Source organism: Poecilia mexicana, unplaced genomic scaffold (genome assembly GCF_051168715.1).
Source record: "Poecilia mexicana isolate PSO_F unplaced genomic scaffold, ASM5116871v1 scaffold_12, whole genome shotgun sequence".
In the NCBI taxonomy this organism is placed as follows: Eukaryota; Metazoa; Chordata; class Actinopteri; order Cyprinodontiformes; family Poeciliidae; genus Poecilia; species Poecilia mexicana.
The window spans coordinates 16,386,610-16,409,816 of record NW_028263381.1 but is presented as its reverse complement, the minus strand read 5'-3'; the positions used below and the strand labels follow the sequence as shown (position 1 = coordinate 16,409,816).

At 38.1% G+C, this 23,207-nt stretch overlaps 1 protein-coding gene across 1 annotated transcript in view; it reads right to left on the bottom strand.

The window, feature by feature from the left end:
- Positions 1-23,207, bottom strand: part of rimbp2a (RIMS binding protein 2a) — a 64,429-nt gene that overhangs the window by 30,138 nt on the left and 11,084 nt on the right. Inside the window, exon 2 of the mRNA XM_088011352.1 lies at positions 3,839-3,928. Within this exon, the coding sequence (XP_087867478.1) occupies positions 3,839-3,928 (90 nt within the window). The remainder of the gene's footprint in view (positions 1-3,838; positions 3,929-23,207) is intronic.

The following is a 23,207-nucleotide window of genomic DNA, read 5'->3' as shown; positions in this document are numbered from 1 at the left end:
AGAGATACATATTCCAGACACGTCATGCGTATGCACAAAAATAATGAGAAAAATGATTGAAAGCGAATAATATTTTGCACTCCTTCATGGTGGAATGGTCATATTTTGCACAATGTCAGTGATTCTTAAAATCAAGCGATGGCTCCATACATCTGAAGTATGTTACTGACTGAACTCTTCCACTTTGGTTTTCGTTAAAAGTCCTTTATCATATCACACACTTTTTTCTAGCTATCATTGAGCTCCTCTTGTCAATTTGACCACTTGTCAAACAAAAAAACCCTAAGACTCCATAGCAAATCTGTGTATTTTCTAGGGCTGAAACGATTCCTCGAATGATTCGAGTACCTCGATTACTAAAATTCCTCGAGGAAAATGTTCCTGCCTCGAAGCTTCGTTAATTTATGTTTTAGTAGTTAGCGCACCGTGTTCCGGCCGGGACTTCATTTGCGTTGCGCGGAGCTCTCACTTCCGCCTCTGAGTTGTTGACAAAAGCTAAGTCTCAGCGGCATAAAGTCCAATCTTCAAGATTGGCCCGTGGGGATTTTATTGATTGATGATAATGCCCGACTTTTTATCGTTTTTGGGGAACCAATAAGCATCCTTAAAATGACTGGGGGAATGCCTGGAGTACGGCAGCATTTCTCCTCCGGGGCTGCTGGTTGAAAGCGAACGGCGGGAAGAGCGCTGAGGTGAGCGGATAGCCTGAACAGGGCGGGCGGCTGAGTAGCTGATGCTTACCGTGTAAATGTAGCTTTACCGACGAACCGCACAATAAATTTCATATCCCGGTCTGAAGAAACGGGTGGCGGAGCGCATCGTACATGGCTGGTAGATGAGTTTCTGAGTGTGACCAGTGAAGGTGTCGTAAATATCCCGTATTGCTTCCCCCCGTGTTCGTCCCCCGGTCTAACGGTTCGTCAGTCCGCTGGTCCATTTCCTCCCCTCCACCCCATGTTCGTTCATTCGCCCTCTCCTCCCACTCCAGGCGGCATTTCCCGTATTTTCAAACCCAAAGCGTGACAGGTTAGGTGGCAAGGTGAGTTTAATTAATCTTTTAAACTCACTGAAGATGAATACATAAACTAAAAGCTGGATTGTAGACATTTTTTATAAGCATATTTGTGAGCCTGCCTCTTTGTTATTAAATTCAATATAATTTCAGATTTTTCTATAACTTTTCCTCTGGTTAACTTAGAAAGTGAGCTATTATTGTTACAGGTTAGTTTTCTAAACTACAAAAAAGCAACTGTTAGGGATGCTCAAATATGAAAAATTGGACTGATATTGATATCTGATAGTAACACCGGTATTATGCCAGATTTACCAATATTTCATTTTAGAATTTTTTTTATCCGATTACTCGATTAATCGTAAGAATAATCGATAGATTACTCGATTACTAAAATATTTGTTTACAACAGCCCTAGTATTTTCTAAGTAAAATACTGAGAAACAAATACATTTTAAACTCATTCATTAATTGTGAAGTGTACAGGAATCAGTGACATCCAGTTGCACAAACTGCAAGCCGAACCCTTTGAATTCACCACCCACTCACTTCATATAAGTGAGTCATGAAATGCAAAGAGCATGCTCTGAAATCTGTTAAGAACGTTAAACATGCAAAACAATTGCTGCAATCCTCTATTTTATTAAAACTGTCAAAAAAAAAAAAAAAAACATTGACATACTGGCTAACCACCAAGTCTATTTTTACAGCTCTCTCAACCACTTACATCACCACCGTCTTAATATCTCAACTATTAATATCTCCTATGACTTTTTCGATAAGAGCGTATCATCCAAACAAGGTTCTACCCGCAGTCATCCCTACAAGCCTCCTACCCTCGCTCCCGCTACAAATCTGGCAGGAAGGGACATGCTTTTAGCCCCGTTTCTATTTTGCTTCCATGCCCACCTTGTCTGTGCACAGATGGCATCATTAATGGAGCAAGAGGTCTAAGCAGGGCTTCCTGGACACATGTCAACAACCCCCCTACACCGCTCCACCCGCATTCTGAAAGTCACTTTTGTTGCCAAAGCATCTATCTCAGTCTGCCACTGTCTCCATTACAAGACTCGTGGTTGTAGCTACAAATCCAGGTGCAGTGGCTGAAGGTTTGGGTCAATGTAAACAAAGATTATTAAGAGAGAAGAGGGGAAAATAATGACATAAGGAACCCAAACGAGTATTAAATGAAAATGTTTGTAACCTGAGGATGACCCCACTGGTCCAGTCGTATTGATCTGTGGGAATTACTCTCGTCACTAATCCATTTATAAGGTATTGTGTAAGTCATATGAAGATGCACAACTACCTTGCTAAGACTCTAGAATATGATTCTCGCAGAATGATTAACTTGGAGTAAGATTACCACAATTTCACACCATCAGGAGACATTGTGCACAAATTTAAAGCTAAAATGAATGGCATTTATTTAACTCTCCAAGCAAAATTAGCGAGGAATAGCAGTTGCTAATTAGGCTAAAAGTCCCAAATAACACATGAATCATGGTTTGGCCTACAACAAATGGCTGGTGCAGCTGTATTACTCTGATTTTAGTCTAAATGGGAGGTGTCTTTTTAAAAACATCCCATTCATTTGACAAGGAAGTAAAAGAAAAAAGATAGGTGATATGAGAAGTTGCACATTTTATCTAAATTATGTTCTGGGCCATTTTTCAGGAGCTTAGTGAAGATTGGACAACAAAAGAAAATGGTTTGTGTCATGAAGTTGGTGATGAAGATCCAGAAAGTGGATTTAACTTTTTAAAGTGGAAAAAGCAGAAACGCAACAATAATTCTTACTGCAGATTAGAAAACTGCATGATTTTTAATTTTGGTTGGGATACACAGATAAGAAAAATAATATAGAATAAATACTCGCTCAGTTTAATAGTAGTTTTCAGTTGCAGAATATCATGCCCTGCTGTTTTTTTCCTGTTCTGCTATTTATAAAGCAGTCCAAGTGTAAAACCTGCTATTAGCTTGTAAATTAGGCGGGCTATGGATAGCCGGGTTGCAATCGGCTATTTAATAGATATGTTGCTTGCAGCTGCCAAGTGTATTTTAAAACAGCATTACCGTATCATGAGTGATGGGTGATGCTGCTTCATGCTGCAATCCACGAGTCCAGAAATATTTAGCAGTATATTTATTTTTCTATCTTCCCAACTGAATAGGAAATCTGTACTGGTCTTCGTTCAGCCAGCAGACTAGCAGAATTTAGTGACATATAGGAAAGTGGCAGCATTTTATTACTTTGTAAAGCTGGTGAAAGGTTCAGTCACTTTGGCCCTTTTGCTGTTTTTCTTTTTTGTATTATTATTAAAATAACCTTAAACTATTTGACTCCAAAACTGAAAGCTTTATAACCTTGACTTTGTTTCCTTGAGACTAACTCTGCAACAATACATCTTGTCATTATCTTCATAATGATATTAATATTTGTGGTATTTTAATTGCAAAGGACTCCCGGGACAGACATTTGGTAAGATCATATGCATACAAAATGGCAGTAGCATTTGCAGGTACCAGCATTTATATTCATGCTAAAGCTCATATGGAGTATTGGGAACATTGTGATAAAAAAAAATGAAAGAAAAGAGTCTGTGTGAGTTAACAGCAATAAATGCAGTTGTCACAGTATTAAAGTTTGACACTTTGCAATAAAGTATTGCAGTTGCACTTTTTCCTTTTATTGTGCAGTTCTACTTGATACTGGTCCTGGTACAGGCCCGTGTAAAATAACAAATATCTTCCAATTGATGATCTTCTGAGGTGTGTGTACTTGTAGTTTGTAGATTTGTACATAAAATGTGTGAACGTCCCCACCTGCTCATGCTTGGATGCCCTAAGCTGGTGGTTGATCAGCTCTAGGTTCAGACGATTTCTTTCCTGCAAGGCAGCATGGAGCTTCGCTTTCTGGAAAAAGAAGAAGAGCCAGCACCAAGGGAGAAGTTTACCATCTTGTCATATTATCATGGAAAACCTTTTTTTTTTTTTTTTTTGCTCTAATGATTTAATGTCTAACTGTATAATATATGCAAGCCACACAGAGCCACTCCATCTTAAAGTGATTATATAAGCGACAGATGAAAGACTCAGGTTAGTGCCGATCCCTCCCTCCGTCTCCCGCCGTGTTTGTGAGTGTTAATGTGTGTGCATGCAGATAAGCTTTTCTCTAAGATCCTGTCTGGGGTACAAAACACACGGCTGAACGCTGTCACCCTCTATTTGGTATGTGGCACCGGCAGTTGAAGAGGAAAGCTAAAAAAGACAAGAAAATTGGAAGAAGAGAACAGGAGAGGAAGGGGTAGGTAGACGGAGGGAAAAGAGGTTGACAAAAAAGTGGGGGAAAAAAATTCTTTAAAGTTAGATATTAGAACCAAAAGAGTGACGGCCTGTCAGTCAAAAGTAAACAGGCGCATAAGGCTCTTGAGAGGAAATTAAATTGCAAGGCGTAAAAAAAGGATTGAGGAGTGTGCAGGACCTGTCTGCTCTTTCCACAGTTCACATTCACAGTCAGAAGTTGTCATGCTGCTGGTGCTGCAGGTACTCAAGCATTATGTAATTATGCCAGACTCAAAGTAGGGCAGCGCTCTCCTCCTCTCGCAGCTATGAGCATTCAAGAGTGATTTCACTGTGACTGACCATATCCTTGCACCTAATGCCACTTCATTCTGCTGATGGTCATTCTCAGCCGTCCACTGTTGAACTGTGCCATTAATGTTAGCCGTCAGCTCTGCTCCCTAATCAAAAGGAGTCAACAACGGCTCGGCATCTTCCTGGCAACACAGACAAATCAAACAAGCAGGACGCACTTTTTAACGTCAATTCATTAAACTCAGAAGTTATCATCCCTAAGGATAAATAGAATAGATTATTAAAATGAAGGTTTTATAGTCTATCCTTATTTATCAGCAACCCAGGTAAAGCTGTCAAATAAATAAAATTTTAATGCAGCAGCACAACATGGGGAATTCCAGCCTATAATTGGATCACGTTTATTCCAATGTTAGGGGGAAAAAAAACACACTTATAGGTACTCCTGCTGTTAAATTTGTACAGCCCTATTTTCTCCTATAATGTGTCTCAAGATTAGAGCACACAGAAAGAGGGATATTTGATCCTTTCCTTCTAGATCGCTTCACTAAAGCGTCCAGACTGCTGGGTCTCCTTCAGTGCTCTCTCCAACATACTCTTGCTGCTGTGAACAAGATTTTGGTATGGACTCATGAAACAGGGTTGATTTTGTCTTGTAAAAATCAACCCTCAGCCGATTGTTATCCTGCTCAAAGACCATAGGATGATCCATTTTTAGTTTTCCTTATGATTTTTAATTGATTTGTACATGTAAAATGTCCTGATACTCCAGAAGATTTCTTGATGTTCCATAGTTTAAAGGTTTTCAGAGTCTTTGGAAGAGACACCAACCCACAACATCGTCGATCGTCTCCTGCACTTGAATGGTTTGTTGCTGAAAGCTCGGCATAAGTTTTAAAAAGTACTTCAGCTAAATTTAATTTATAATTATTGTAAGCGGAGTCAATAAGTTAAGCACATGTGATATTGGGGTTTTCCTTACTTAATGAAGGTGGTCTTTTGGCCTGTAAACAGGTAGCGAAAGAGAAGAAGAGATTATAATTTCTAGTCTCACATTATATCTGCACTTCATCACTTAATCAATGTAGAACTATTTTGTTACTCAATCAGTGTTTTTAGTCATTTGCAGGCATTTTAAAACAAAAATGTTTGGAATTAGGCTGTTTTTCAAATAGTTTTTGGATTAGTTGGATTAGCTGAAGCAATTTCCAAGTGGTTATGGTGTAAGAGTGTACCTTTATTAGCTTGGAGATTTAAAAAAAAAAAAAAGTATGTCCGATTATATCAACACTTTCTACAAAGATTAATGCATTGAGCTGTTTTTTTTTTATTTGTCACACAAGAGCTCCAGTGAGCTACAAATTGATGCACTTTTTTTTTTTTTTTTTTACATTACTGCAACATGCTCTCTTGAACCCACCTGCGGCAAAAGAGAATCCAATATTTTTCTGTGCAAGAAAAGACGGAGCAGCTCAGGGGCTTTTGATCAAATTTATCAGTATATTTGAGGAGCTCAATAAGCCGGCCGAGACGACAGAAAAGAAAGAGAGCAATGGGAGGCAGTTGTGCTCATTCATGTCTTCGTGTGCAGACAGAGACAGCAGGAAAATGCTGAAGAAAGGCAGAATAAAGCCAAAACGTTGGCAAGGGCAGGAAGACACGGAGCACAGCGAGTAAGGCCACGTTCTGCTCTGATTGTATAACTGTCACTGCAACACAGAGTCACTGCAAACTGCAGAAAATCACACTCAGCTGTAGTAGTAACCACAGCGGATATTGCACCTTTCCCTTTAACTCTGAGTTAGTGGGTGTGGCAAACCTCGAGCTATCAATCAACCTTCTTGTCTAGTGAAAATAAGTTCAGTTGAGGTTATTTCAGCACACACACACACGGAAAAAAAAAAAAGTGAACAAAGCACTGGACAAAAAAAACGACCTTTAAAAATCAATTTTTTAAGGGCCGCGAGTATGATGACTGTTTCTGTAGTTCCTCTCACTTCCAGCAAATCACACATTCACAGCTTCACTTAGCACTCTGTAACATCTTGTAAACACACTGTTAGACTGCGAAGCCAAGGGACACACACATTTCTATGCCAATTCAGACCTTCAATATGCGCAAATCAGCATAGGAATCTGTTTCGAGTATTTAAAGTAGGCGCTAACAAGGGTGTCTCTTTAGGAAAAAGCACAACAGGGACTCCAAGTGAAAATTGTTCTGTGTGAATCTTTGCGTGGTTGTGAAATTTGAGATCGATATGTGCGTTCAGAGAGAGAGAGAACGCAAGCTGAGAGACATATAAATCAACAGCACTAAGGCCTAATTCACTCTGACAACCTCTGTCTTCCTTCATCTTTCTTCTGCATCTATATGTCTACACACCCTGTGCGGTTCTAGCACGACCGCAATAAGAATTTTACACCTGTAACCGATAAAAAAACTAAATCTGCTCACAGTGGACAACGTCCAGGAGGTTCTGTGCATCTGTGCTCTATTCCGGTCAGCCTTCACACACATATGCCAATATGTGTGTGAATATTGGCATATTCACAATATTATATATATATATATATATATATATATATATATATATATATATATATATATATATATATATATATATATATATATATATATATATATGAGCTTGAGCAACTCCTCAGTAGTTCACTAAAATATGGAGAAATAAATACAAAAAATACCAACCAATAAGACAAAACAGAAAACCAAAGATTAACAACAATGTATTGCTTCTGTATATTTTTTACCACTATTTTGAAGCATAAAGTATTTAAAAATTTAATATGATGTATTTCTCATTATTTGTTTCATGTAAATGAAATATTTCTAAAGAAATGTTAATTATTTCAAATTATGGATACGTTAAGTATATATTAATGATGACTGGAGTATATAGGAATTTGATCTTACAATTAATTTTGTTGCATCTTCCCATTATGAGAATGGGATTTTAAGTTTGCTTTGTTTGTAAATATGGGGCAATTCTAAAATACACTAATGTTATTAACCCTGACAGGCTACGTTGTTGGGATGAGGAATTGGTAAAGGGTGAAATCCTGCACACGCTCATTTGTGGGATGCCTCCTGATGAGCTTAAATGGGCTTTTTGTGGGTTGGAGATTGCTGCTGTTTCCCCAGGAGGACTGTCATTAATTAGATGTCATATACGAAACATTTTGTTCCAGTTAAGCCGTGAGAGGAAAGACGCAGACATCGGCTTTCTTCAGTGTGGGCACAAAGTGAAGCCTCAAACACATATGAAACTTGTGTCCAAATTATAAAAAGCATGAGCTTTGATAGGATCTTGGCAGCTACATGTTGTACTTTTGCACAACAGCCTCTTACCAGAAAGAACATAGCGTGTTTTTACTTTAAGTTAAGCTCAAGTTAAATGGTACATATTCTGACTTTTAACAGAATTTTTAAAGTAAATATATTTAATAAAAATTTATATGTATGTACATAAATAAAAACTTAAGTAAACTTCCTGTTTTTCTGTATCCTAATTTGAACTGCTACATGGTTGAATGGTTTATGACAAAGGACAGTTCCTCAGTTTAAATCTCCAACAAATCCCATGTTAGGGACTTTTTTAACATGTTAATGGAAACAAAATAACCCAAATTAACATGTGGATTTTGGCTGTGAAGGGAAAAGTTATAATCAGCATTCACTCTCCTGCCAAATGACCCCACAGCAGACAGGGGTATTTATTAGATTCAGCTCTGACAGACAGCCATGCACAAACAGCACCCACGCACACATGCAAATTATTGTGTGTGTGTGTGTGTGTGTGTGTGTGTGTGTGTGTGTGTGTGTGTGTGTGTGTGTGTGTGTGTGTGTGTGGGGGGGGGGGTGTGGGTGTGTGCGCACGCGTGTGTGTGTGTGTGTGTGTGTGTGTGTGTGCTGCTTCTCAAGCAGGAGAAGTGGCCACAGCTGGAAAAAAAGGTTATTAAAACAATAAATTCCTGACTAAAATTTGATCTTACTAAAAAAGTGAAGGAAGAACTCTCGTTATCATAAAAAAAAATAGCCCTTTCAAAACAGTGTGTTGTACTGAGATCCGGCACAGCATGTACCTTTATAGTAAAACACCAGGACTCATTGTAACAGTCTGCAATACTGCAATATTTCCACCCATTTCCCTTGGGTGGAAATAGTTACTGAACATAAATCCAACTCTGTAAGGATGTCTGCAGCCATAAGTATACTGGGAGGATCACTGTTGTTGTGGTAATGGGACTGCAATATAAAAAACATAAATGTTTAATGTATTTGTTAAAGATAAGTAGATAAACGAATAAATAATATCCATATAGACATTGTAAGGTAGAGGGGTGTCGACCTCCATTGGTCAATGGGCAAAAAGCAGGGTACACCCAAACAGGGTCATACTCCATCACACAGAAGCATAAAGACATGGAATAATAAATACACAAAGAGACTCCTAAAGGGAAAGTGGCCATTTCATCTATCATGAATGTTCCTGGATGATGGGAGGAATGCATCTATGAAATATCAAAACCACACACGGAAAGACTCTGGTTGGGATTCAAATCTTCTGCAAGGCAACAAAGCTAGCAACTAGATGACAGACTATCAAAACATATAAAATATTATGAGATCATGAACTTCCTTAAAATGCCACTGCTGTGATTACTTTGTCATTCCTCTCTCACATACCCCTAAAGAGAAATAAGAATCAGTGAGTATAGGTTTCTGCAGGTCAAAGCTTCAAAAGACTGGAGATCAAGAATTGGTCACAACATTCTCACCCCTGTCTTCCTAAATGTAACAAATCTCAAATTATCTGTACTGTAACATTCAAAAGATACTTGAGCAAAATAAAGGAAAACTGGTTAGCTAACTCCAGATCGCATTTTACTGAACATAGCATTGTTTTCAACACATTTCAACATAGGACACACCGGCAAGGTTAATGGCAACTTTTAGAGGACTGTAAACTGACACTGTACATCCCCACTTAAGGAATTGGCTGAGAAAAGGAGGATCATTTTGGAGGATTTATAGAGTAGCATTAGCCAGGTCTACACAGCAGCATGATATATATTACCCAGAGTCTGCCCTCTGAAGGGCTTACTGTAGCAGGCGCTCATCTTTACACAAGGGCGTGACTTGAGACACACTAGATCTGCAGCCAAACACTAGTTTCCTTGGCAGACTGTTTAAAGGAGCATTTTAAAATCAGCCATTTGTAATGTAATCTTCCTCATACTGGATCCTGCTTTTGGTTTACAACACAAGCATGACATCGGACAAGCGAGGCTGAACAGTTTATATGAGTAGGGCAAATTTTCCCATTTATAGTGATGGTGTATAAGCAATACAGTCAGCATAATGTCATCAATAGATTATTCATCACATCCTTTTAAAATATTCCCCCTGTTGTCTCAAAGCAATATCAACTGGGATTCCCTCAGCCCATTGGTTGAACGCGTCTCTACAGGTGCCTCATTTATAAAACATAGATGTGTGGTAAATAGAGTTAAAGTGCAAAGTATTGTGCACCCTTGCTCATATGTGAACACACATGCCAGTACGTTGCAGTCACACGACCCCCGAGGTCGTTCCTACAATGTAAACTGTGGCTGCAGATGGCAGTGGGTACCATCAAAACAGTGAAGCGTGAATGGGCATTTACATGTGTACGTGTTAGGAAGGGCGAGAGCTTAAAATGGTTGCATAACTAAAATTACAGATGCCTCAAGCTCTAATGAACCCACATGTTTCAGACCTTTCATCTGAATCCTAAACGTTCACAGTTACCAAGGTTGGCGAGAACTAAAAAATATTTAAAAAAATATGAAAAGTGACACACACCATTAAGTGTATGTCACTTTAAGTGTGTGTCACTGAGATTGAAGAAAGGGTATTAAGTTTATCAAAAGGATAATAAGTTAAATTGACCATCATGGTGGATGACTAAACTGCTGGTGTGTTTTAGATCATTGTCCTGCTTCATAACCGAAATGCGATTGAGCCTAAGGTCACCCACTATGGACTTCCTGCCAAAGACCAAAATTCATGATTCCATCAATTACCACAAATCATCCACGTTCTGCAGCAAAGAAACGACGTCCATGATGGCGTGCTTGTTTCAATATGTGATTTAAAAAGCAGATGGACATCAAACTGAAAAAAAAACATCTGTCAGCAAATGTGTAATAAAACCAAGTCTTTAATGCACAGCGACAAATCCAGTAAATACTGGACAAAAAAGCTGAGGGATTTGTCGACCATCAGTGGAATATATATCAGGTTTATAGTTTATATCACTATGGAAATCACCTTGTTGATACGGAAATAGCATGTTGTGTTTGGCCGATTTATTTTGGGACTCAATAATTTCAACAAAATTCAGTTGTTTTGGCAAGCAAGCTCAAATGCTAGCTTAAAATCAGTTGCATGTTCATTTGTCTCGTATATGTTGACATAAAACTGGCTTATTTCTTGGGGTTAGGAGGCTTTTTGGATCTGAATGACTCATAGGTTAGAAGTGAGTTGCTTAACAAACAAAGACCGTACAAATGAATGAGAATATGAGAAAACCCTGTCAATGTTCAAAGAAAGTTGAAAAGCAAAAATAAAAATGTCTCATAAATTTTATAAATTCAATTTTGCTACCTATTTTTATATAAAAACTTTTCCTACAAGTGTTCATTGTTTTTAATAAATAAATAAATAAACCTGCTGGTCAATTAAAGAACTTCCTGGGATGTGCAGTCTAAGCATGCGTGTAAGCGTGTGCAGCAGAAAGGTCAGTCCAAGCATGGAGTATAGTGTGAGGAACTGGCAGGAAGAGAACAACACCGCTACAGGCCAGGAAAGATCATTTCCTCAACATGGGGACATGTTCACCTTATCCTCAATTCTGTCATATATTTGCACATGGCTGTTAAATGCATATCTCAAAGAATGTTTGCTTAAGCTAATTTTCTTGGAGAATTAAAACATACTTGTGACAGTTAATGGTTTCAGTAGGCAAATCATCTCAGAACAAGTGCAACATGACAGAAGCATCTTTGAAAATGAGATTGATTACTCATCAATTTTCACACATTTATTTGAACAGCTGCAATATAGGTATGGGGGTGTCATTTACATAACCAAACACCTTTTTTCAAACATTAATGATGACGACCTCAAACAAAATTCCTTTCTTTTTATTATTCAGAGTCACATTCAGAGGCATTAGCATCATCATCAGTTCAATTAGATTTTAATTCACCCACCCACACCATGACCTTCCCAACCAGAACAGCTTTCTGACCCTCAGGAGGGAGAATGTTCACTGGGGGAGTGAAAAGTCACCAGTTTTTTCTCTTTTTTTGTCGTTTTTAGCGATGAGAATATTAAGCAGTGTTTTAAATCTTGCTGTTTGCACTACACATTTAGAGAGTGAATATTGACACTATTCCTCCCTGCTACGATTCCCCATAGGCTTTCTTTGCAGGACAATGTTGAAGCCAAACAGGTTTCCAAGTGGTACAAGAGGTATACAGAGAGAGAAACAAAAGTGAAATCAAAAGTATGAGGTTTTTCTGCAGAGTAATACTCAGCATTTCTGGCTGTCTGCCAGGCATGCTGCTCTTACGACTAATTTTTGGAGTCAAATTAATCTGGACATGCATTCATTTGACAGTAAGAGAATATATAGTGTAACAAACCGGGGTAAAATGAAGTGACTTGTCTCTAAGTACACCATCTACACACACACAGAGACACACACACACACAAGAAAACAGCTTTTGAATAGCTGACCACTTCACATGACGGAAAAATGTAACCATCATATTTAAGTGGATGCCATCACATATAGTTCTGTCATATGAGTATGCAGTTCCTCCAGTACGTTTAAATATTTCATATTTAAATACTGTCTATCCAGCACTTCTGAGCTGTTCAGTGTGTTTCTCAAAATGGAAATAGATTTCAAAAACTTGTGACAGGATTTCATGTTTTTTCCAGCTGTCATGTATCAGAAAATAAACCATTGCTCACTGCAATCTGTAAAAGATATGAAAATCATTTTTAAAATAATGTGAAGGATGTTTGTAATATGAAAAAACAAAACAAAAAAAGTGAAAACAAGAAAGTTTTTTGCAAACTTTAAATGATACAATGAGGTGATCCAGCTGGACCACGCATGTAAAACTCTTCAGGGAAAACCATCATGTTCCCTACGGTGAGTGTGCATAGCACTGAATTTAATGTGTGATGTAAATGCAGACCTCGGGAGCAAGAATGCGAGAATGACACTAGCCTCCACAGAAGTGGGCAGTGAAGCTTTAAGTCTCATTGATGCCACAACAGATTTGACGCGAGGAGGACCCATTGTTCCCGGAGGACAAACAGAAGATATCAGAAAGGCGTAAAATAAGTTCTGAGGAAGATCGGAATAATTCTAATGAAGAGCCTGGAAGCTGGTAAGGGATTACATGTGCTTGGATGGGCCTTCATGCTCACATAATGCTTGGATGGGCCTTCGTGTGCAGAGCACGCATACTCGAACAGACACAGACAAGTCAGCACACAAACTCTCAAGCAGACACAATTCCCATAAAGCTCTCACTGAAACAAAAAAGTCACATGGCAGCAGGGAAGCGCATACGTCGGCATCCAAAGAGGTACACATATAAAACATCTGGTTTCCATATATACGCAATCGCATGACCCCAATCTGAAGGGAACCACACTGCACAAGTGGTAAATAATTCATATGTGACCTTATTGCACAGTTAGCAGTACAGTAGGCTAGGAGAGGCACAGTGGACGGGGTGCTTTTACTACCACGAAACCTAATTTCATGAGACGTTTAAATATATTCTTAAAAAGTGTTTTCTAATAACCACCACCGACATAAGGGATGTGAAAATAGTTTTTGTTTTGTACTCTTGAGCAGATGCCTCTCCCTTTATTTGATCTGAGCAGAACAAACAAAAGCGCTCAGAGAATATGTTACGCTAGTGTTGGCCTCCTTCCACTGCCAGAGAAGCTCAGAATTCATTATAATATTGTAGCTCTTACCCATCATGCAATAGGCAGGGAAGCTCTCTCTAGTACACTCCTGAATTGCTGAGTCTGTATGGAGCAAGCATGTCAGATCTTTAGTGTATTAAAACAGCGTTGATACCCCATGAACTTTATGAATTTTAATTTTTTTAATCACAACTGCAAACTTTAATGTACATTATTGGGATTTTGTGTAAAATTAGTAATTAATTTTGTATTAGAATTTGAGGAAACACGGCTTCAATTGTTCTGCGAATTGTTTTCAGACCACTTGACCTGATGCCCCTAAATAATATCACCGTATTAGTAAACAAAATCCAACAGTTTGTTAGAAAAAGTTAATAACCAAACAGCATCATGAAGACCAAGCAACACATCAGACATATCTGTCCATCCAACAAAAGGTTTTTAAGTACTCTGCTTGTGCCTGACAAAGAATTGTCATAAATTCACAGGAACTCTAGCAGAAATGCATTTTTTTCAGCATATGAGCCACACACACTTTAAATTTCTTATCAATCCCACAATATTATACAAAAACTACAAGTTTTGCCCAGAACCTTTGTCAAGAACAAGTCAGGACAGATGGATCACATTACCTAATGCAGTTCTAGTATATATTACAAGTGAAATCTTTGCTGAAATAAATGATCTTTTCTTCTTCATAGTAGGAAAAACATTAGGTCACATGTGCCTTGAAATTATAATCATACTGCAACATGGAATTAAGATAATAAACAAAAAAAAACGAATACAAAACACTGAATAGGAGTAAGTCATAAGTCTCTGCTGAGCAGGACTCAATAACACAGAGCAATAAGTGACTATTACAAGAGCACAGGTCCTGTCATGTCGCCTTCCCTTCCTGACACGGCGTCCTCCTCTCCCCCTTCCCCTTCTCTCCATTTAGTTGCTCTTTGTGTTCCCTCCACTGTAGGCTTCTGTCCTAATCATTCAAGTCATTCCAGGAGCAAAACACTGGGGACTAAATGAAAGAGAAGAGCGAAAGAAGATGGAGTCAATGACAGAGGCACAAGACAGGAAGTATTTAGGTAAGAGACTGTGTTCAGGTGGTTATTTAGAGGGATGGAAAGTCCTGACTGTGAGCGAAATGCGTAATCAGGAAGGGAGAGGAAGGGGGAAAAAAAAAACAATTAGACGGGACACAGAAAGAGAAAGTTAGTGATGTGGAATTAAACGCACCATTATCAGCGTGCTCATTTGCCTAAGGGCTCACCTTGCCTGCCCAGTGTCATGCTGGTATCATGGAGCAAAATAAAATACAAAGGAAGTTTTTCAAGGCAAATAATTTGAAGCTACACATTAAGTGAATCTGGATATTAAAAAAAAATAGCAACAGTATTGTTTTGAACATCTTGATTACAAATCTACTGCAGATTTGAACTGACACTTTAAATTTACATAATCCTTTTGTCCTGGTTTCAGAATGATACCAGGACAAGGTCTGACTGAGGTGAAAATGTTAAAAATGTTGTCTTACAACAGTCTCACAGTAACACACGATGTGATATCAGTTCTGCTTTAAACGTAGCCGCTCTCACCAGGAACACGGTGATGTCCACATAGCATAACTCTTAAAAAGAAATTTGAATCTGTATCAGTAGGGAAACATAACAACTTTTCTTTCAAGCATTAATCGATTTGTGTATTGTTTAGATCACTGTGTTTCAGTGATGCAAGTGCAGTGAAAAACAAACTGTTGTTTGTTATGTCTTTACTTAAAAGAAAGTCATTTTTGAAATCCAGTAGAAAGCCTTAGACACTGTCCAACTTTAATATGCATCCCAATCAACCGTTAGACTCAGAAAAGCTTTAACTGATGTTTAACCAAGCAAGAAGCATATGTGATAAATAGTAAATAATCATAACATGGAATGAGTTGATCTGAACAAAAGATGTGTAAATCGGGGAAAAAGCGAGAAAAGCAGCACAGTGTACAGTAATAATAAGTGGTATCTTTGTTGGACTCCCTTTTCTTCCTCTCACTTTCCTTCTCTGCCCCACCTTTTTTTTTTTTTTTGCCTTCTCCCGCTGCAGTGCTTTGTCTCTCCATTATAAAACTTCTGTGCAACTTTAGAATCTGCCAAGAAATGTGAGGAGGAAATGTTTCAATCTCTGCTCCCCCCAGCAAGCTGAGCAACAATGCCTTTTGGAGGGGGGCTTCATGCTAGCAATCAATACAGCAATCAATACAGCATTCACTCACATTCAGGCATGTGTTCTCATCCTGAGTACACACACATATACATATATATATATATATATACATATATATATACATATATATGTATATATATACATACATATATATATATATATATATATATATATATATATATATATATATATATATATATATATATATATATATATATATATATATATATGCAGCAGTAGTACCGGCAAAGGGAGGGGTTCGATGGGGGTTGCCATAGAAACTGCTTTCCTTCAGGTCGGAGCAAGGATGATAAAGAAGCAGCGATGAAATATCACGTGCAAAACATATCTGATGATACCTTTTGAACTGCGTGAATGAAAGCTGGCAAACAAGCAGCGCAAACAAAAGCCGTCTGAGTCACCGGGGTCTGGACAAGCCAGCTGTCATCGGGCAAGAGGCGGGAAACAACCTGGACAGTTTGTCACTTTATCACAGGGCTAACAGAAATCCACATCGGAGGAACAACACTTACTCCTGCTGCCAATTTAGAAGCCATTATTAACAGATAAAAATGCCTGTTTTTAGCCAAGGAAGTTCAAATTCAAACCAGGGACAAATATGCTTGTACACTTCATGCTGCTTCTTTAATTTTTGGCACAACTACACTTTTAGGTTTCACTTTTGCTTATTGCTTTTTAATGCTTATCTGTGCATTTAGGGATTTATTTGTGTGTGTTTATTTTGGTGTTGATGCACCAAGATTTTCCCAATGATGGACACTTAAGTGATTGTTCAACTCTATTCTGTATAATTACTGGCTTGTGTTTTCACATCCCTTCAAAGCTGTCGCTGCTGGGATTACTGCAGCACCTGCATGTTTTGGTCTCTCTTGGCTGCCAGGTTTCGTGTTCATCTCAAGAGAGGAGCCGGAGAGAAATTCAGTCATGGGACTGAAAACACATGTTTCATTTTGCCCATTTTCTCTCTTTTCACTCTTTTCTTCTCACCCTCAGGCATCAGACTGGAAATCAGTTGGCACAGTAAACCACGGTGATGCATGGGGATAAAGGAGCGGAAACGGAATAAGATAAAAGGGGGCTTGTGAAACTTGCAAGAGGGGCAACATTTAAACAATAGCACTTTTTCAGATTAGATGAAAAATATCTAAAATAATTACATAAAGAGTTGAGGTACTAAGAAATGAGACATAAGCGCTGTTTCCATCTCCTTTGCAATACGGTATTTCTCCTTTGGTGTGTCAACCACCCACACAGTAACATATTCAAACATATGTATCAAGGAGATATTACAACACTTATGAGTACACACTGTTGCAACACATTTTCCACTACTAAATGACATACAGCAAAAATAAATGAAAACCGTTTTGGTTTTGAGGCTTTATAACGACCACTTTGATGTCAATAGTAGCTTTATCAGTTGCAATGATGCTCTTTAATGTGTAATATGTAACAGTTTGCATAGATGAGACTTTTTTTAATGATTGGTATTGGAACAAAAAGAAAGAACTCCTAGTATCTGTCGTTTTTCAACAGCTGCATCTTTTTACGCACACACGGAGCAGAATGCTACTTGCATGTGTCGACCTAATAACATTGGGATTCTATTTCCTGTCACTTGAATCTGCTTCCTTCATAATAAGTCTTGCCACAACAGCGCCCACAAACATTACACCACATTATTGCCGGAGGAACAAGTCATTATGTTGTCTGATTTAATTGCACAACTTATGAATTGATACAAAAAGCTCATGTGTAGCATCCCTATTTACTTCCACGAACAAGGTGTGCTGCACAGCTGGATCACCAGTTGTTAAAGTTCACAACATAAACGCAAAACACGACGTTCCAGAAGCAGGTGGGCAACTTTTTCAGTTTTGTCTCCACATGATGAACTGAAACCATACTGAAATATTTTGCGAGCTAAACTATCAACAAGTCCTATAAAAACAGGGGGTAAAGATGCTAGCTTTAGCTTATCAGTTCAGCAAATTGTTCAAAGTAAAAATGTTGTTTTTAGAGTTTATTGAGGACTGTGGTTGTGTATCTCAAGTCGGAGATACCTCAGCAAAAAATAATACAGCTTGATGATTGCTTATGTCGAGGTTTATACTATAATAGCCTCTAGCATATTACATCTGCTCTGCGGAAACCCCTGTAGGTACAAAATACCTGTTATTGTGAAGAAGAAAACAGGATACTTCAGCATCCTAAAAGTCATGTGCCGAGTTAAATTTAACAGAATAACATTATTTATGTAGATTATGTAATACTGCTAAAACAATGCGTTAATTCGCTGTACTATAAAGCTTTGTGAATTTCAAGCATATATGGCATAAATTTGAATGAAACATCAGACTGGGACTTAAAATCTGCAAATTTATCCTCTTGAATGACTCGGATCGTTCTCAAAGACAAAATGATCCTGTTTGGCTTGATAATTGCAGTGAGACACAACAAAAAGTGGTCTACAGTCTGAACAATATAGGTTTTTGGTAGAAAATGCCTGTAATTCTACATTTTGAAGCAATCGCGTATTTACTTTTCACAGGAATAAATCTTAGACACCAAAGCTCGACTCTGTTGACTTTTATAACTTAACGCTCATTTTTACATTTAAAAAGAAGCAGCAAGACAAGCAGCAAGGAAAAAAAAAAAACATTATTGATTACTGTTGTATGCTCACAGACGAATGTTCCATTTTGTTTGCCGAAACACAGGCGTCACTTCTCAGCATTAATCTACAGTTCAGAAACACAAACAATGCAATCCTTCAAAATGACATGCAGCTGAGTCAACACCCCTTTAAACCTGTTTCAGCAAAAATGTGAACATTGTACCTGAATTGATCACATCGTTCTATTAGGGATGTGAAAGATTTAGCTGGTCAGAGTATACCTGAAGTGTCATGTGCAGCCCCACACACACACACACACAAAACTCCAAAGGGCTGGGTGGGAACATTAACCCACAGCAGTGAGTGGGTTAATGTTCAACACCAGCACCTGACAACCCTTTAGTAGTCAGAAACCAGGAAAAGCTCAAGTTACCAGTGCCAATAACGCCCAAGCACACACCAATTTATTTGAGTAAGCATCAAACATTTATCTTTCTCTCTGCATCCCACTAAATGATCATGTCAGCTTTTGCATCAGGATTTTACTGATGGGAAAACATTATCGCTCACTGACACTCACAAAAATTTTCATTCATCTACAGGATATAAGAAATCTCAGCAGAGACAAACATTAGCCAAAAAAACACACTAACCTAATAGACTCATACACTACAACCCCACCCCTCATCCCTCCAACACACACGCACACGCACGCACACACACTCCGCACACACCCACACATCTCCGAACAGGTGGCTCGGCTTCAGTCAAGAAACAGCAACGCTGGATGTTGCTTTCTCCTCGTTTAGCCCAGAGAAAAGACAAAATGTGCAAATCCTCCTCTCCTTTCCACCTCACTGTGCACATCTGTCTCCTCCTGCAGCTACTGCACACACAGGTTTTCCCCAGCTGCTTGCTATGCTAACCCCGTGCACTATATTTAGGACTCAACAGAGCTAGATCTAAGACAAACACACTGGGGCACAATGATGCAGAGACAAACAGCAGCACCGAAGAGGTTTGTATTTACCGTGTGTGCTGGCTAGCACAGGAGCATCTTTACTGAGGAGTCGCTCCCTCCTTCCTCCTTGCTGTAGTCTCTTCCCTTCTTCCGTGCTCTGTATGGGTGGGGAATTGTCAAACGGCTGCAGCAGCAGCATCAGCAGCAGCAGCAGCTCTGGGTTCTGTCTCTCTCTCTTTCTTTCTCTCTCTCTCCTCCTTTTCCTCCGCCCCCTCTCCACACACTCTCTTTCCTATCCTCTCTTTGCTTTCACTATCTCCCCACCCCCGAAGACCCTCCTCTTTAACACCCTTCCTTAAATTATCTTCTACAAGCTTCCTCCCTCCTCTGCTCACTTTCCTTCCTCCTTTCTCTTTCGAACAATGCGAAAATCCACTCAGCTGAATTAATCAGCTCTCTCCACTGTCACAAACATCGGTGACATCAGAGAACCTCAGCTACATGTAAAGGTGTCAAAGAGATCTGAAAAGCTGGACAGTGTGCAGTGCTGTGAAGAAGGATTTGTCTCCTTACAGACTTATTCGTCATTCTATCGCTTCTGTTTCTTTGACACACTTAAATGTTTTAGATAATCGAACAAACTGCTATTTCAGACAAAAATTGCATATAGAAGAGAGTTTTCAAGTGATGATTTTATTTATTATGGTAAAAAAAAAAAAAAAGAAAACTTAACTAAACCAACCTGACCCTATGAGGAAAATTAATTGCCCCAAGAACCTGATAGATGTTTGGGGCAGCCTTAGCAGCAATCACTGTGGGATTCTATTTAAATAAAATTATCTTTTAAAATTGTAATTTTGAATTTGCTCAAATTATCTTTGAAATTTATTGTCCAAACTTAAACATGTGTGACAAAAAAGCAAAAGCAGAATAGATCTTTAAGGATGCTAATACTTTATCAAGCACAACAGATGGGATATTGGAGGCCGACTGCTAAGTAGAGCTAACATTTTCTGCTCTCTTTCTTAATTCATGTCTTCACCATTCATTTAAATTGCTACATTTTGGCTTTTAACTGAGATTCATACTTAACAACACAGATGATCATAACTCGTTCTGACTTAAGCTGGTAAGTTTTTAAAATTTGTTTTGCAACAGCTAGAACCTCTTACCCTTCAATTCTAAAGATAGAGCATAAATAGATACTATAAATACAGAAACTCTAAATATCTAAATTAAGACATGTTTCTTAATTTTAAGACTCTTCTTTTTGAATGTGGAATGTAGATCCTGAGTGTCTCTCTGCTTTCCACTTGACTGGTTCATGAACTTTAAATGTCTTCCTGAGCTTTTTTGATACTGCAGTGTAATTATTGTGATCTCAGCCCAAGTCAGGTTATCACAGATTTTTGATTCAGTGACAGGAAAGTTGCAACTTTCAGACACCTTATTTGCTGATCATAGGAGATACTGCCAAAAAAAATATCCATATTTGCTTTGTAACTATTTTTGCAATGGCACAGTTAGAACTTTATTTGTCTCAGAAGATGGGTATGCAGAAGATCGCACTGCACTAATTAGATACTCCCCTTGGCAGGACAAATAGTTGAAGTGAATGACATAGTAAAATATCTGGACCTGCTCTACTGTGACCTGGTTGTAAGCAGAGCTTCAAAAAGAAGAAACATGAGTAAGAGTGAAAAATAGAGCAGTCAAATTATTGAAAAGTGTGAACAGGCTGTTCATCATCTGATCAAAAATTAAAGACCATAACCCTAAAAATTCAAAATCTTCCCATAATCCTGGTTTTTTTGGGGGGGGGGGGGGTTTCCCTAAAAGAGCTTTTATGTGTTGTGAGAAACTGTCTGATGATCTGAAATCTGTGAAGGAACAAATATCATGACATGATGACATTACACTTGAACTTGGTGAAGATTCTAATTTTACAAATTAGTGCAATATTTTTCACTATTATAAACCACATGGAATTATATAATGTCTTATTATTATTATTATTGTTGTTGTTGTTGTTGTTGTTATTATTATTATTGTAATAACATGTTCATTACCAAATAACATATCTTTCAGTGTCATATTATATCTACATATTTACAATATAGCAACATTTATTTTGGGGGCTCTTCATAAGGCTAAAAAGTACAATTTAAACTTTTGTTTACAATCTAAAATAACATGTTGCACCACAAGGGCAAATTGTGAAGTGGAATGATTTCATCTTTATTCTTTTCTAAGTGTCACTTCACAATTTCACAGATTTTAGTCATTAACTACAACATGGCACACACTTGCTATCGCACTGCCTACACTGCTTTGTCAGAGTGAGTAATTATATCATACTGACATCAGCTTATGTGCAGTGACTCATGCATATTTTTTCATGTATGTGCGAGCGCGGTTAAATTGCAGCTGCCCCCTTAAAATGATTTAATCCGGTTAAAAGGATTTACAATTAATCCAAGGGGGCCCTACATTTTGACACTGCCACATTTTAGCACGTCTGTCTTGTAATACAACATGTTTTGTTTTAGCTGTAAAGGTAAGGAATTCAGCCTCTGTAAAGATGGCGTGTACTGAAACTAAACCAATGGTTGGTGCTTATGTAATTTTTTTTTTTTTTTATTGTAGTGGAAAATTACTGACAATTCAGCTAATTTCCCCTGATATATATATATATTTTTATTTTATTTTAGGACTTATAGTGATAGACCAACATGAAGTAGCACACAATTGTGAATTGGAAAAAAAAACTGATATGTGGTTTTTTAATTATTTTACAAATACAAATCTATAAATTGTGATTTGCAGATGCTTTTAGCCACATTTACCGTAATAACTCAAATTCTATGAGTAGCAGAAAACAAACATGAACTAGAACATGTTATCGCCATGGTGAAGGCTGATGCTGGCAGCATCATTCTGTGGGTATCATTTTCTTCAGAAATGACAGAAAACCTGGACTTGGCTGAAAAAATAATTAGTTAAGAAGCCCAGATTTCTGGTGATAACAGACATCTGTTAGATGTCTGTTATCACCAGTCAAAGCTCAGACCTAAATCCAAAAGAGAATTAGTCCCAAAATTAGGTACTCTCTAATTTTGTCAGCTCAACAAAGGACTGACTCAACTACTCTGAATGCAGACTATAGCATGAAATCTTAATAAAGAAATATTGACTTTTGTGGTGACAATTTAGATAAATTCTGAAACATTCCAAGATCATAAATGCATTTGCTTTACTTTCTAAAACCGTGGATGAGGAAGAGACTCATTTATGCATGATCTGACATCTAAAAAGAATCTAAATTCAATCACAACTAGATCTCTCTCAGACGTCCATCACATCTGCTTTGGTGATTACGGACATGAAGCAACACAGGCCAGGTCAGTGAGCACAGCCAACCACGGAAAAGTCAGATGCAAAAAGAAAGACAGGACTGGCAGTGTCCAGCGGATAGCAGGCATATACATTAAACTACTGAAATTTTACTGACAATTTGGCAGCAGTGGAAACAAGAAGTGAAAGCAGATCCAAAATTGAACCTTTTAATGCATCTGTGTCATATAGGATTTAAATTACCCTGCAAGTTAATACACCCTTTTGTACTTTTTTAAACTGGGAACAGGCTTTTAGTGTTTTTTTCTTTTGTTTTTTGTTGTGTCTTTTTTACCACTTCTTCTAAAGCCAAAAGCTTGTGTGCTTTAGTAACAAGACGACAGATGGAGTGGGCAATGGATTGAGCATAATT